Source organism: Pipistrellus hanaki (genome assembly GCF_964339955.1).
Source record: "Pipistrellus hanaki genome assembly, chromosome: 8".
NCBI lineage: Eukaryota > Metazoa > Chordata > Mammalia > Chiroptera > Vespertilionidae > Pipistrellus > Pipistrellus hanaki.
Genome location: NC_140510.1, coordinates 36,843,242 through 36,856,547, shown reverse-complemented (window position 1 = coordinate 36,856,547; position 13,306 = coordinate 36,843,242). Strand labels below are relative to the sequence as shown.

Here is a 13,306-nt window from a genome sequence, read left to right as displayed (position 1 = left end):
GGCTCTGAGGAAACGGGGGACATGATGGTTGGGGCAGCTACTTCAGATGGGATTGCCAGGGAAGGCTCTCTGAAGACATGACATGTAAGCTGGGACTTAGAGAACAACAACGAAAACCCTCTTGAAGAGCAGGGAGAATAACATTCCAGTCAGGGTGGTTTGTGCAAAAGCCCAACGGCAGGCCAAGGCTTGCCATATTTGATAATCCGAAAAGCCAGTGTGGCGAAAAGATGTGAAGGGTGAGGGGGTGGCAGGAGATGGGGCAAGAGGAATGCAAAAATGTGTGGTTTATGGATCCAGGATAGGAAGCACTCTCAAGCTTCAAAGAAATGGAGGGCAAAATCTAATTTACATTTTTAAAAAAATATATTTTATTGATTTTTTACAGAGAGGAAGAGAGGGGATAGAGAGTTAGAAACATAGAGAGAGAATCATCAATCAGCTGCCCCTTGCACACCCCCTACTGGGGATGTGCCCGCAACCAAGGCTGGTCGAAGTGGAAGCAGAGAAAGCAGTTTGGAGGCTCCTCAGTGGTTGAATTGGTGTAGTGAATGTTGAGACAGCAGACCGATCCAAGGATCCCGAAGGCAGGAATGGTTGTTAAATGAGATGCGGGGGTGCGGGAGGGGTCAGCTTACAGCCTGAGCCACCATCATCTTGGCGGAGGTGGTGCTGTTATCTAGGGTGACGAAGACTAGAGAGGACTGGGGTGTTGAGAGATGACTCTGGAGAGTCATGGTTCTTAAGCTCCATTATCTTCTTAACATAAAAGGCTATCAACAGTGTGTGCCACCTCTGAAGATGGTGCATCAGTGGGAAAACCTTGCTCTTTTCCTTGGATGAATGTAATGGTCCCAGTGACCTTAACATCTTGAGCTTCTCTTTTATCTGAAACATCTGATTATGCAGAATTAGTTTAATCCCAAGCCATTTGAAGGGCTTCTTATGTGTTTAGAATAGAGTTACTCTCTTGATCAGCTAGCTGCTGAACTTACTGGCTGAGTTTAGATTATTGGGATTTGGTGGATGTCCTTCCTTACTCTTTCAGATCACCCTGTATCGAGTTCCTCCAGAATGCACTTTCATCCATGTTCCTTAAATAGCTCAGCAAAGGAATTGTGCTGATCAGACATGGGCAGTTTCTCAGCACGGGTTTGATGGTTTTACCCTATAAGGCTGCCCCGATATGTGCCACTGTAATTACAGCGGCGAGGCAGTGTCTCTGAGCCACAGGGCTCTCTCAGTGTTTGTCCTGGCTCCACTGAAAGCCACCGCAATTTATTCTACAACATTCGGTGCTCTGCTGGTTCGTTAGTTTTGATATAACAGAGATGACCTTCATTTCCCACTGACATTCTCCCGTTTTATTTGACAAACATGGGCATTTCACTTAGCACGTTCACAGAACGGGAGCCAACATTTGGACAGAGAAATTATTTTTCAGAGAATAAAGGCAGGGGTTAATGTCACTGGGTGTGTCAGGATAAGGCACTGTAAGTGTATTTTTTGAGGTCCCTTTTTTTGTCAGCTCAGTAGCTCCTTAAACAGTAGATGTATAAAAAGTAACATTTATTCCCTTGAAGTAGAATGCATTATGAATATAATTATCATGGTGAACAAGTTACCTAAGCATGGTGGAGCCCAAATTTGAATATGAGAACCTAGGAAACCATTCATCCATCCATCCATGCATCCATCCATCCATCCATCCATCCATCCATCCATCCAATAGTCATTAAGCAACCACAGTGTGCCTTCTGCTCTCCTGTAACTGAAGGCTACGGGGGAAGCTCAGAATGCTCTTACAGGTGACGGTGTCATCCTCCTACCGAGGATGTTTTTTAGTGTCATGGAAGAGCTCCATATTCCCCTAGAGCTCAGCCTGTCCGAGATACATGACAGAGAGGGGAAGTCCTCTGTCATGACAGCAGGAAGTCCTAACATATTCCTCCATCCTGAAACACTTATTGTTAGTCATATTTTTATTCAGAATATGGGTATTGCCTATCAGCATCAGTAATGGGGGGCATTCATTCATCTTGTAATCCTCCCCCGCTCAGGAAGGACACTGGAAAGTTAAACCTTGTGAAGAGGCGCTTTCTTACATTTGTGAGAAAGCAGGCCACGTGCTCTCCGACGCTGAATCAGGCTGTCCAGAGGTAAGTGCCATTAACCTTGTGATTTAGGTACAGGGCCTTCATAATAGAAAAACTTATTCCCCGTCTACTTATAATGAACCTCTCTCCCTCTCTCTCTCCTGCCTCGCTCCCTCCTCCCTCTCTTTCCCTTCCTTACCTCCCTTCCAGGTTACCTTCCTTCCCTCCTCTTTTTCGTTGAGTGTGAGCTACTTTTAACAAACCAGACAATTATCAGCTAGAGTCACATGGTGGATTTATAGCTCCGCGAGGGTTTGCCTGCTATCCTCTTCCACCTAAGACTACTTTTCTTTTGAGGTAAAATAAATGTAAATGATACTGTTATACCATCTGTACACGCAATGCCCTGTCTCCTGGGTTTTCATAGGCTTCCTGTGGGATGTCAGAGGGAAAGCGAATGCCTTCCTTTGAGCCAGAAAGTGAACTTCTGCCTCCAAACGCTTGCTTTCCTGTTCCCTTTTCTTAAACTGAAGTATTTGACTGGATACAATAAGGGAGAGAGGTGCACACTCACAACATATTTATTAGTTGGGAACGGGATAAAAGAATACTTTCGTATTCTAAGTAAAAAGGCATTTTCAGTACTTTAATCAACAACACTTAATATTTAGGTTTAAATTTACAAGGTAGAAAATTATGTTTTCTTGCAGTAAAGTTACCAAAAAGAAATATACCTTTCAGTGTCCTCAATATACCTACTCATGTCCTCTCTTTCTCACACACACACACACACACACACACACACACACATGAATTTGGATTTAAATATTGGAGATTTTTAGATTGCATAAATATCAAAATTTTCCCAAACTGGGTTTATATACAACCCTGCTTGAATTATTTTCTTTCCTAATCCAGTAATTTATGTACCAATTGAACAATAATACATTTCTCCAAAAACTGCATTTGAATTATTAATCAGTGCATAAGCATGACTCTTCATACTCTAACTGAACATACACATGCCATAGCTGACATGTTGCTGAACATTTTATCTAATTATTATAATTCCAGAATTAGTGATAACTGATCACTGATCTAATCTCTATAAAAAGAAATATTAAAAAATTTTATCTCACTGTATCTTTCAAGGCAACTCAACACGCTTTGTGTTGGAAGAGCAATTAGCTTCTTACACGGAGGAATAGAGTGATCTTCTATTCGAATTTTATACCCTGTCTTCCTTTCTTGGCCAGCACCACCAGCATTTAAAGATTTGGAATTCAGACCCAATTCTCAACTTTAGGGCAAAATTCCCACTAATTTGCTTATGCATCATCAGTCTGTGGTATGGTTTCAAAAGGCGCCTTTCTTTTTGGCAATGGCTTTAATGTAATTCTCTAAGCAGTCTGCACATACAAAATTAATTTGTAAAATAAATCTTGATAATTTCAAAGCAAAGAAAAAAGTTTATTTTTCCCTCCGAGTCACTTTTTTGGGGATGGCACAGTATGAGCAATTATTTCAGTGTCGTCATCATCATTTCACTTCAAATAAAATGGCACCTCATGAACAAAGGATAGTCATGGATACAATCAGTTATTCTTCCCACTCCATTATGTGCACAAAGGCTTATAGTAAACAGTCTTTGTTTTTCTGGTTATTGCTATGCCACATTTTTTTTTAGCCTGTTCAGTTCTTGGATTTTCTGTTTTGCTAAGCAGCCTGTGATCTAAAAACCACCAATGAAGAAAGAATACTTTGTCAGGAAGGTCAAATTGTCAGGCTCCTGCAGCCTGTCCTTGCAAAGTACCAAGGCAGTCTAACCTGCTGGAGTGACCCAGGAGGGGCTCTGGTGGGGGTTGTGACCACGCAGGTAAGGTTGGGGAGCAATGTTAAGGGAGTGACTTCAGAGCGCATCCTGGCTGGCTGGATGTGGGACTCCTGTAACCCCCACCTCATTGGACAGTATGTTTCGAACTTGCTGATTTCTAAAGTAAGTTTTGTTTAATTCACTGCAAGACTGAGATTATAGCAGGAATCGTTGTATAGCTGATCAAATTTTGACAAGCATTGGTATGGCACTGAATGAAGTGTGCTTTAAAACTGGTGAAGATAGCTATGAATGATGTGATTTTACAATGTTGAAGGAAAAATAAAATAATTCAGTTGAAATATGGAAGACTAATGGATGCACGTCCCCTGTATCATATGATTTTAAATAATAGAGACCCTTCATTGCTTCCAGAGCTGAGTCATGAAACACATATTTGTCATTTTTGTCTGAGTGCCAAAGCACGCATGCTTTCTCTCTAGAAATCTAACCAATTGGTTTAAGAATAATCTCTATCAGATGGACCTCTAGCCAGGCTAACCAAGAAACAAAGAGAGAGGACCCAAATAAACAAAATCAGAAATGAAAGAGGTGAAATAACAACAGACCCCACCGAAATACAACGGATTGTTACAAAATACTACGAACAACTCTATTCCAACAAACTGAACAACCTGGAGGAAATGGACATATTCCTAGAAAAATACAAACTTCCAAAACTCAATCAGGAAGAATCTAAAAATCTCAATAGACCAGTGACTTGGGAAGAAATTGAAACAGTCATCAAAAAGCTTCCAGCAAACAAAAGCCCAGGGCCAGATGGCTTCACAGGAGAGTTTTACCAAACATTCAAGGAAGAACTAAAACCTATCCTCCTTAGACTATTCCAAAAAATCCAAGAGGAAGGAACACTTCCAAACTCCTTCTATGAAGCCAGCATCACCCTAATACCAAAACCAGATAAAGACAACTCAATGAAAGAGAATTACAGGCCAATATCCCTCATGAACATAGATGCCAAAATTCTAGCAAATCGACTCCAGAAGAACATCACAAAGATCATACACCATGACCAAGTAGGATTTATTCCAGGAATACAAGGATGGTACAATATCCTCAAATCAATAAACGTGATACATCGCATAAACAAATTGAAAGATAAAAATCATATAGTCATATCAATTGATGCAGAAAAAGCATTTGATAAAATCCAACACCCTTTCCTGATAAAAACTCTTAACAAGGTGGGAGTACAAGGATCATACATCAACATAATAAAAGCTATATATGATAAACCCACAGCCAACATTATACTCAATGGACAAAAACTAAAACCATTCCCTCTACGAACAGGAACAAGACAGGGATGCCCACTCTCGCCACTCCTGTTTGACATAGTACTGGAAGTACTAGCCATTGCAAGTAGACAAGAGGAGGAAATAAAAGGCATCCAAATTGGAAAAGAAGAAGTAAAGTTATCCTTATTTGCAGATGACATGATATTGTACATAAAAAACCCAAAAGACTCCATTAAAAAACTAATTGACTTAATAAATGAATTTGGCAATGTAGCAGGATACAAAATTAATGCCAAGAAATCCATGGCATTTCTATACACCAACAATGAAACTACAGAAACAGAGGCTAAAAAAGCAATTCCATTTACCATTGCACCAAAAAAATTAAGATACCTAGGAATAAATTTAACTAAGGAAGTAAAGGACCTATTTGCGGAAAACTACACGACACCGAAAAAAGAGATAGAGGAAGATGGAAGGAGATGGAAGAACATACCATGTTCATGGATTGGTAGAATCAACATCATCAAAATGTCCATACTTCCTAAAGCAATCTATAGGTTCAATGCACTCCCCATTAAAATACCAACGGCATATTTCACTGACCTAGAAAGAACTCTCCAAAAGTTCATTTGGAACAATAAAAGACCCCGAATAGCCACAGCAATCCTGAGAAAGAAGAGTAAAGTAGGAGGGATCTCAATACCAGACTTCAAACTATATTACAAAGCCACTGTTCTCAAAACAGCCTGGTACTGGCACAAGAACAGACATATAGATCAATGGAATAGAATCGAGAACCCAGATATCAACCCAAATCAATATGCTCAATTAATATTTGACAAAGGAGGCATGAATATACAATGGAGTCAAGACAGTTTCTTCAATAAATGGTGTTGGGAAATTTGGACAGACACATGCAAAAGAATGAAACTAGATCACCAACTTACACCATTCCCAAAAATAAACTCAAAATGGATACAGGACTTAAACATCAGACGGGAAACCATAAAAATACTAGAAGCATCCACAGGCAGCAAAATCTCAGACATATGCCAAAAGAACTTCCTCATTGATACTGCCCCTAGGGCAATGGAAGCTAAAGAGAAAATAAACAAATAGGACTACATCAAAATAAAAAGCTTTTTTATGGCAAAAGAAACCATCAACAAAACAACAAGAAAGCCCACGGTGTGGGAGAACATATTTGCAAATAATACCACTGATAAAGGTTTAATCTCCAACATTTACAGACAGCTTATACAACTAAATAAAAGGAAGATGAATGATCCAATTAAAAAATGGGCAATGGACCTAAATAGAATATTTTCAAAAGAAGACAGAAGGAAGGCCAAAAGGCACATGAAAACATGCTCAAAGTCACTGATTGTCCGAGAGGTGCAAATCAAAACAACAATGCGGTACCATCTCACTCCTGTCAGAATGGCCAACATCAACAAATCAACAAACGACAAGTGTTGGCGAGGTTGTGGAGAAAAAGGAACCCTCGTGCACTGCTGGTAGGAATGCAGACTGGTGCAAGCACTGTGGAGAACAGTGTGGAGTTTCCTCAAAAAACTGAAAATGGAACTCCCATTTGACCCAGTAATCCCACTTCTAGGAATATATCCCAAGAAACTAGAAACACCAATCAGAAAGGATATATGCACCCCTATGTTCATAGCAGCACAATCTACAATAGCCAGAATTTGGAAACAGCCTAGGTGCCCGTCAGCAGATGATTGGATCCAAAAACCATGGTACATCTACACAATGGAATACTATGCTGCCATAAAAAGAAGGAATTCTCATCATTTGCAGCAACCTGGATGGAATTGGAGAACATCATGCTGAGTGAAATAAGCCAATCAATGAAAGAGAAACACCACATGACCCCACTCATTTGTGGATGATAAAGAACATTATAAATTGATGAACCAAGAGACAGATATAGAGACAGTAAAGCAACAGACAGACTGTCAAATTACAGTGGGGAGGGGAGGAAGATCTGGGGAAGATAATAGATCAACCGAAGGACTTGTGTACATGCATATAAATACAACCAACGGACATAAAACTTTGGGGAGGGAGGGTATGTATGGGAGGGAGGGAGGGGGGCAAAAAAAATAAATAAAATATATTTTTTTTTAAAAAGGAAAAGAAAAGAAAAGAAAAGAATAATCTTTATCAAAAATATATATATTCTGGCCAATCTCCATTTGGATGCATGATGATCCAGCCAAAACCATCCTAGGTTGCCCAGAATTGGGTTCCAGGTCAGCTTGTCCACGGGTCTGTGTCTCTATCCCGGTCCTAACCTCAGTGAATCTCAGTGGGATAGCATGGGAGAGCAGTTAGAAAGAAGGTTGGAAAATATACACTGTGATCCAGATACATGTGTCCTCTTTGCTCACACTGACTTCCTGTCTCTATTCCGAGGTCTCTGCCTACATTTTCTCCTTTGATTCTCACAAAAGCCCCATAGATACTGTGATTACCCCATTTTACAGAGGAGAAAACTAAGACCTGGAGAGATCAAATAATGTCACATGGGGGTAGAGCCTGGATTCAAACCCATGCATTCCGTCTTCAAAGGCAACACTCTTAATTTCTACTAGCCCATAGGAACCATTTGTATTTGTATGAAATTCTATATTTTTTCTCTCTCTCACTCCTTCCCTCCCTTCCTTTATCCCTCCTTCTCTCCGTGCGTGTGTGTGTGTGTGTGTGTGTGTGTGTGTGTCAGAATCTTGAGAAAGTGTCCCTTTATATTCACTTGTTTTTAAGATTTTATGTTTTAAGTTAATTAGAACTTTTAGGCTTTAAGAATTAAATAGATCTAAAAGTGATTGTAGCTAATAACATTACCAGATAGAATGAATACCAGTCTATCAAGACAAGTTCAAGTTTTGAGTTTTGAGTGGGTCAGAGAAGACAGTGGGGTATGTATTATAGTAAATAAGAATATACAAAAGCCCAGCGGGGTGTGGCTCAGTGAATCATGGAGGAGACAGCCAATCGATGATTCTCTCTTATCATTGATGCTTCTTCTATCTCTCTCTCCCAGCCTCTCTGAAATATATATATATATATATATATATATATATATATATATATATATATATACACACACACACACACATGTATATGAATATATATTAAAAAGTTATTTTTCTAACTAACTAAATCATATTATTTTCCTTTTTCTCTCTTAAGGGTTGGGAGAGACATGGTGGGTTCTGTTACAAAATTGACACAGTACTTCGAAACTTTGACCAAGCTGCCAGTGGTTATTACTGTCCTCCTGCCCTTGTGACCATTACAAACAGGTAAAGTAGAAGCTTTCTGTCAGAAGCATGACTGTGCTTTGACGTGAGGGCCCTTGGAATGATAAAATCTAGCCATAATAAGTAACTGATCAAAATCTAAGTGTACTATACAATAGAGTATTAAACTACTTAAATTATTGGTTGAGATGAATTTAAGTCATAGGATGTTACTCCTCCATTGATTTTTGAGTAATTCAAGGTGACTTTTACTTTCCATAAAGATTTATCAATTACCTGGCTTCGCTAATATATTCAGTTGCATTTAGAGTTTATCTTCTGTTTGTAATAGAAAAGAAATATGCTAGTTAACATTAATTTTTTAAAAATTTAATGTGTGTGAGTCACGTGTGCTTTTTCTTAGAACGAAAGTAAGTATAACTAAACTGTAGAGGTTTCAAATATTCAAACGCTTGCCCATTGAGTCTTAGGTTTGTTTGTTTAGAGTTAGACGCCGCAGTGCACGGGTTTCTTCTCGATTCTAACAGACAACCCGTGCCCTTTTGACACTCTGTACAATTCACAGTGTGCTATGATGTGTCACAGAGGATAGATGCACCAAAGGCAGAAGTAGCCTCAATGTCACTATTGTATCAGAAGGATAGTGAGGGCTATGAAAGTTACTGCTCCCTGCTGAAGACAGAAGTAGTTCCATGAAAAAACTATAGCACCTGCAAGCAAGTCACTTCTTTTTTTTTCTTTTTTTTTTTTATCTAGGCATTGCCTCTAAAATACCCATGGATGCTGGCTGGGTGACTTACTTAGTTAGAGCATTCTGGTACACCAGAAAGGTTGTGACTTCAATTCCTGGTCAGGACACATACCTAGGTGGCGGATTCAATCCTTGGTTGGGGGTATGAACAGGAGGCAACTGTTTCTCTCTCCCTCTCCTGCCTCTCCCTTCCTCTCACCCTTCTTTCTACTCTCTCTAAAATAAAAATATATTCTTGAGTGAGGATTAAAACAACTTTTAAATACCCATGAATGCCAAAAAATAGGACAATGGTTTCATTGGCAAAATAAATTGCCTGTTGAAACATTTTATGCTCAGGCGACCCTTCCTATGGAGGATAGTTCTGCCTTTGATGAGTTAGTGTTGTTTTTAGTTCTACCTCTCTCCTCCCAGGCCGGGAAAAAGCCTTTATCCTCCATTTGTTGATCCTCTCAAAGGTTTCAAGAGTACCTTGGGCTGGAAGTCAACATAGGATTTTATTCAGAGGCCTGGCCAAAAAAAACTGTGCTCTTTTGTTCATTATTTTTTAAATTAATAATGTTTTCACTGAAGAAAATAAGTCTAATTGACCTTTTTAAAATGTCTTATTCCTTCTCTCTCTCTCTCTCTCTCTCTCTCTCTCTCTCTCTCTCTCTCTCTCTCTCTCTCTCTCTCGTGTGTGTAATGTTTATTGAGTGCCTGTCATGTACTTGGTACTGTGTTAACTATTTTTCATATGTTATCTGACTTTGTAAAAATTCAATAGTCAAGAGTTTATTAGAAAATTATTTATTGAATACCTATTTTGTGAGAGGCACCATATTGGCAGGTTGTAGCAAATAAAGAAAAACTGTGGTGTAATCATCTTTATTTGCTGCTTGCAGGCCAGCAGCTGAAGAAATAGAAAATAGATATGTAAAGCAAATAAAAAATGTAGGATAACTCAATAAATGGATAAACTCGAGGTGACATTATAGATAACCCGTAGTGCCAAAGTGAGCCAGGGTAAGGCAGATCTGTTAGAGTTCGAGTGCTCCATTTTCTAAACACCTGTGGGGATTTTCATACAAATGATAGGAAGTGTTCAGAAAAATACTGCGGCTTTATTTCCCCCAGAGCTGAATATATGAGTATGCTGTGAATATTTTTAAATTTTTCTCTGATTAACCATATCCCGCAGCCAATGCTAATGTGGGGTCCAACTCTAAAGCAGGACTATGGCACAGGCAAGCTTGTTTTCGTCCCAGCCTTGACCTCCGAGGTCCGCCCAGGTGACCTTGTGCTGGCATGCTCCTCAGCCACCAGCCAACCTCCCCGCCTCACCACAGGTTCACCCCAGTGAGGCATCTGTCCCAGGCAGGTAACATACATGAGCACTGCTCTGTAAACGTGTCTGCATCCAAATCAGTGACTCCAACCTGGGACATGCAGGGTGAGGGAAGGAAGGGCCTCATACTCCTGAACTTCATTCATTCAGACCCCAAGAGGGTAAGATATAAAAACCTACACTGCACGGCTCTTTGAGGGACAATACACGTTCAGATATTTTTCAACAGCAGCATTTGTCTGAGAAGGTTTGGCAATGCAACGTCCCTCCAGATCCAGGAGTGTCCACTAGCAGCCTGGGTAATCATCTTCTTCTATTTCTGATTTCCCTCTGAGTTAGGGCGCTCCTGTCACTCACCAGTACCCAAGCTTGTAGTTGCTAATTGATTTTCCACTCTTCTGCACAACTGAGCGACAGGTTTGATAGGCACAATTAGAGCCACCTGCTACAAATTATTTCTTTCTTTTGTTATCCGGTAACTGCTCCCGATCTAGAACTTTTAACACTTTGTGGAATAAGAAGGAAAGAAAAACCAGATCCCTATTGCTGAATTAACAGAATTTTATTTGCTTGTTAACTGTTACCGAATTTTTTAAAGCCTGACCACTTTGCATCCCGACAGAGCATGAATGTAGAGCTTGCTTTCCAAAATGACCATGGATAATTGCCTAAATGCATGTGTATCTAAATCTTGAATCAATCAGTCATGGAATATTTGGTACCAAATAATCCAAACGCCATTCAATTTTGTGAATTTTGCCAAAAGTGAGGAATCCTGCAACACCTCATTTTCTCCTAAGTTTAAATGTGCATTATTTTCGAGCGTATTTACAGCTCCGTTATTTTTCTGCAACCACCATATCTCCCAGACATATTTACAGTTAACTTTTTATTGTGGTAAAATATACATAATGTAAGAGTTATAATTTTAACAATTTTCAAGTATACAGTTTGGTGGCATTAACTACAGTCATATTATTGTGCACCATCAGCACCATCCATCCCCAGAACATTTTTATCTTCCCAAACTGAAATTCTGTACCCATTAAACATAACTCCATTCTCAGTGGCCCCTAGTCTCTGGCTACCACCGTCCCATTTCTGATTCTATGAGGCTGACCACTCTAGGTACGTGGAATCACCCAGTAGTTGTCCTTTTGTGCCTGGCTTATGGCCCTTAGCCTAAAATCCTGAAAATTAACTTTTCTTGGAGCATGTGTTAGAATTTCCCTTCTTTATAAGGCTGAATAATATTCTATAGTAAGTATACACCACATTTTGCTCCTCCATTTATCCATCAATAGATATAGATGCTTTTACCTTTTGGCTATTGTGAATAATGCTGCTGTGAATATGAATGTACAAATATCTTTTGAATCCCCGCTTTCAATTATTTTGGGTAATATACCCAGAAACTGGGTATATTTTGATTCATAGGATAAATTGATTTTTAATTTCTTGAGGAACAGTTATATTCATTTTTAGCTGCATCATTTCGCCATTTTAATTCCCACCCGCAGTGCACAAGGGTTCCAATTCCTTTACATCCTGGCATCCTGGCCACTGGCCACACTTGTTCTTTTCTGTTCTTTTTTTTAAAAAAAATTTAAATTCTTTATTATTGAAAGTATTACATATGTCTCCTTTTTCCCCCATTAACCTCTCACTGGCTGCTCCCACCCCCAGCACAAGGCCTTGCCCCCTACTATCTGTGTCCATTGGTTATACTTATATGCATGCATACAAGTCCTTTGGTTGATCTCTTATCCTCTCCCTCCCACTCCCCTACCTTCCCTCTGAGGTTTGACGGTCTGTTTGATGCTTCTCTGTCTCCATTTTTGTTCATAGACATCTTAATTGGTATGAAGTGGTGTCTCATTGTGATTTTGATTTGCATTTTTGTAATAATTGATGATATTGAACATCTTACATGTGCTTATATTCATCTATATATCTTCTTTTAAAAAAAATGTCTGTTCAAGTCCTTTGCCCATTTTTTTAAATATATATATTTTATTGATTTTTCAGAGAGGAAGGGAGAAGGATAGAGAGCTAGAAACATTAATGAGAGAAATACATCGACCAGCTACCTCCTGCATAACCCCCACCGGGGATGTGCCCGCAACCAATGTACATGCCCTTGACCGGAATCGAATCTGGGACCTTTCGGTCCGCAACCCGACGCTCTATCCACTGAGCCAAACCGGTTTCGGCTGCCCATTTTTTTAAATTGTTCTCTGTTACTAGTTGTAGGATTTCTTTAAATATCCTACATAGTAATTCCTGATCAGATACATAATTTGCAAATTTTTTTTTCTATTCCATGGGTTGCCTTTTCACTCTGTAGATAGTGCCCTTTGATGTGCAAAAGTTTTTAATTTTTATTAAGTCCAATTTATCTAGTTCTTATTTGTTATCTCTGCATTTGGTGTCATAGGCAAAAAGTCATTGCCAAATGCAGTGTCATGACATTTTCTCCTAAGAGTTTTTTAGTTTTAGCTCTTACATTTAGGTCTTTGATCCACTTTGTATTAATTTCTGTAAATGGTGTAAGATAAGAGTCCAACTTTATTCTTTTGCAAGTGGAAATCTAGTTTCCCCTGAATCCTTGTTGAAAATACTGACCTTTCCCTTACTGTCTTGCCACCTTTGTCAAAAATCATTTGACCATATACGTGAGAGTTTATTTCTGGGTTCTGTATTCTGTTTCATT

General features: G+C 39.3%; 1 protein-coding gene across 1 annotated transcript in view; it reads left to right on the top strand.

Moving 5' to 3' along the window:
* The window catches only part of PLA2R1 (phospholipase A2 receptor 1), a 113,142-nt gene that overhangs the window by 42,557 nt on the left and 57,279 nt on the right, over nt 1-13,306 (top strand). The window contains 2 exon segments of the mRNA XM_084891505.1: nt 2,061-2,159; nt 8,445-8,557. Of these exon segments, the coding sequence (XP_084747631.1) occupies nt 2,061-2,159; nt 8,445-8,557 (212 nt within the window).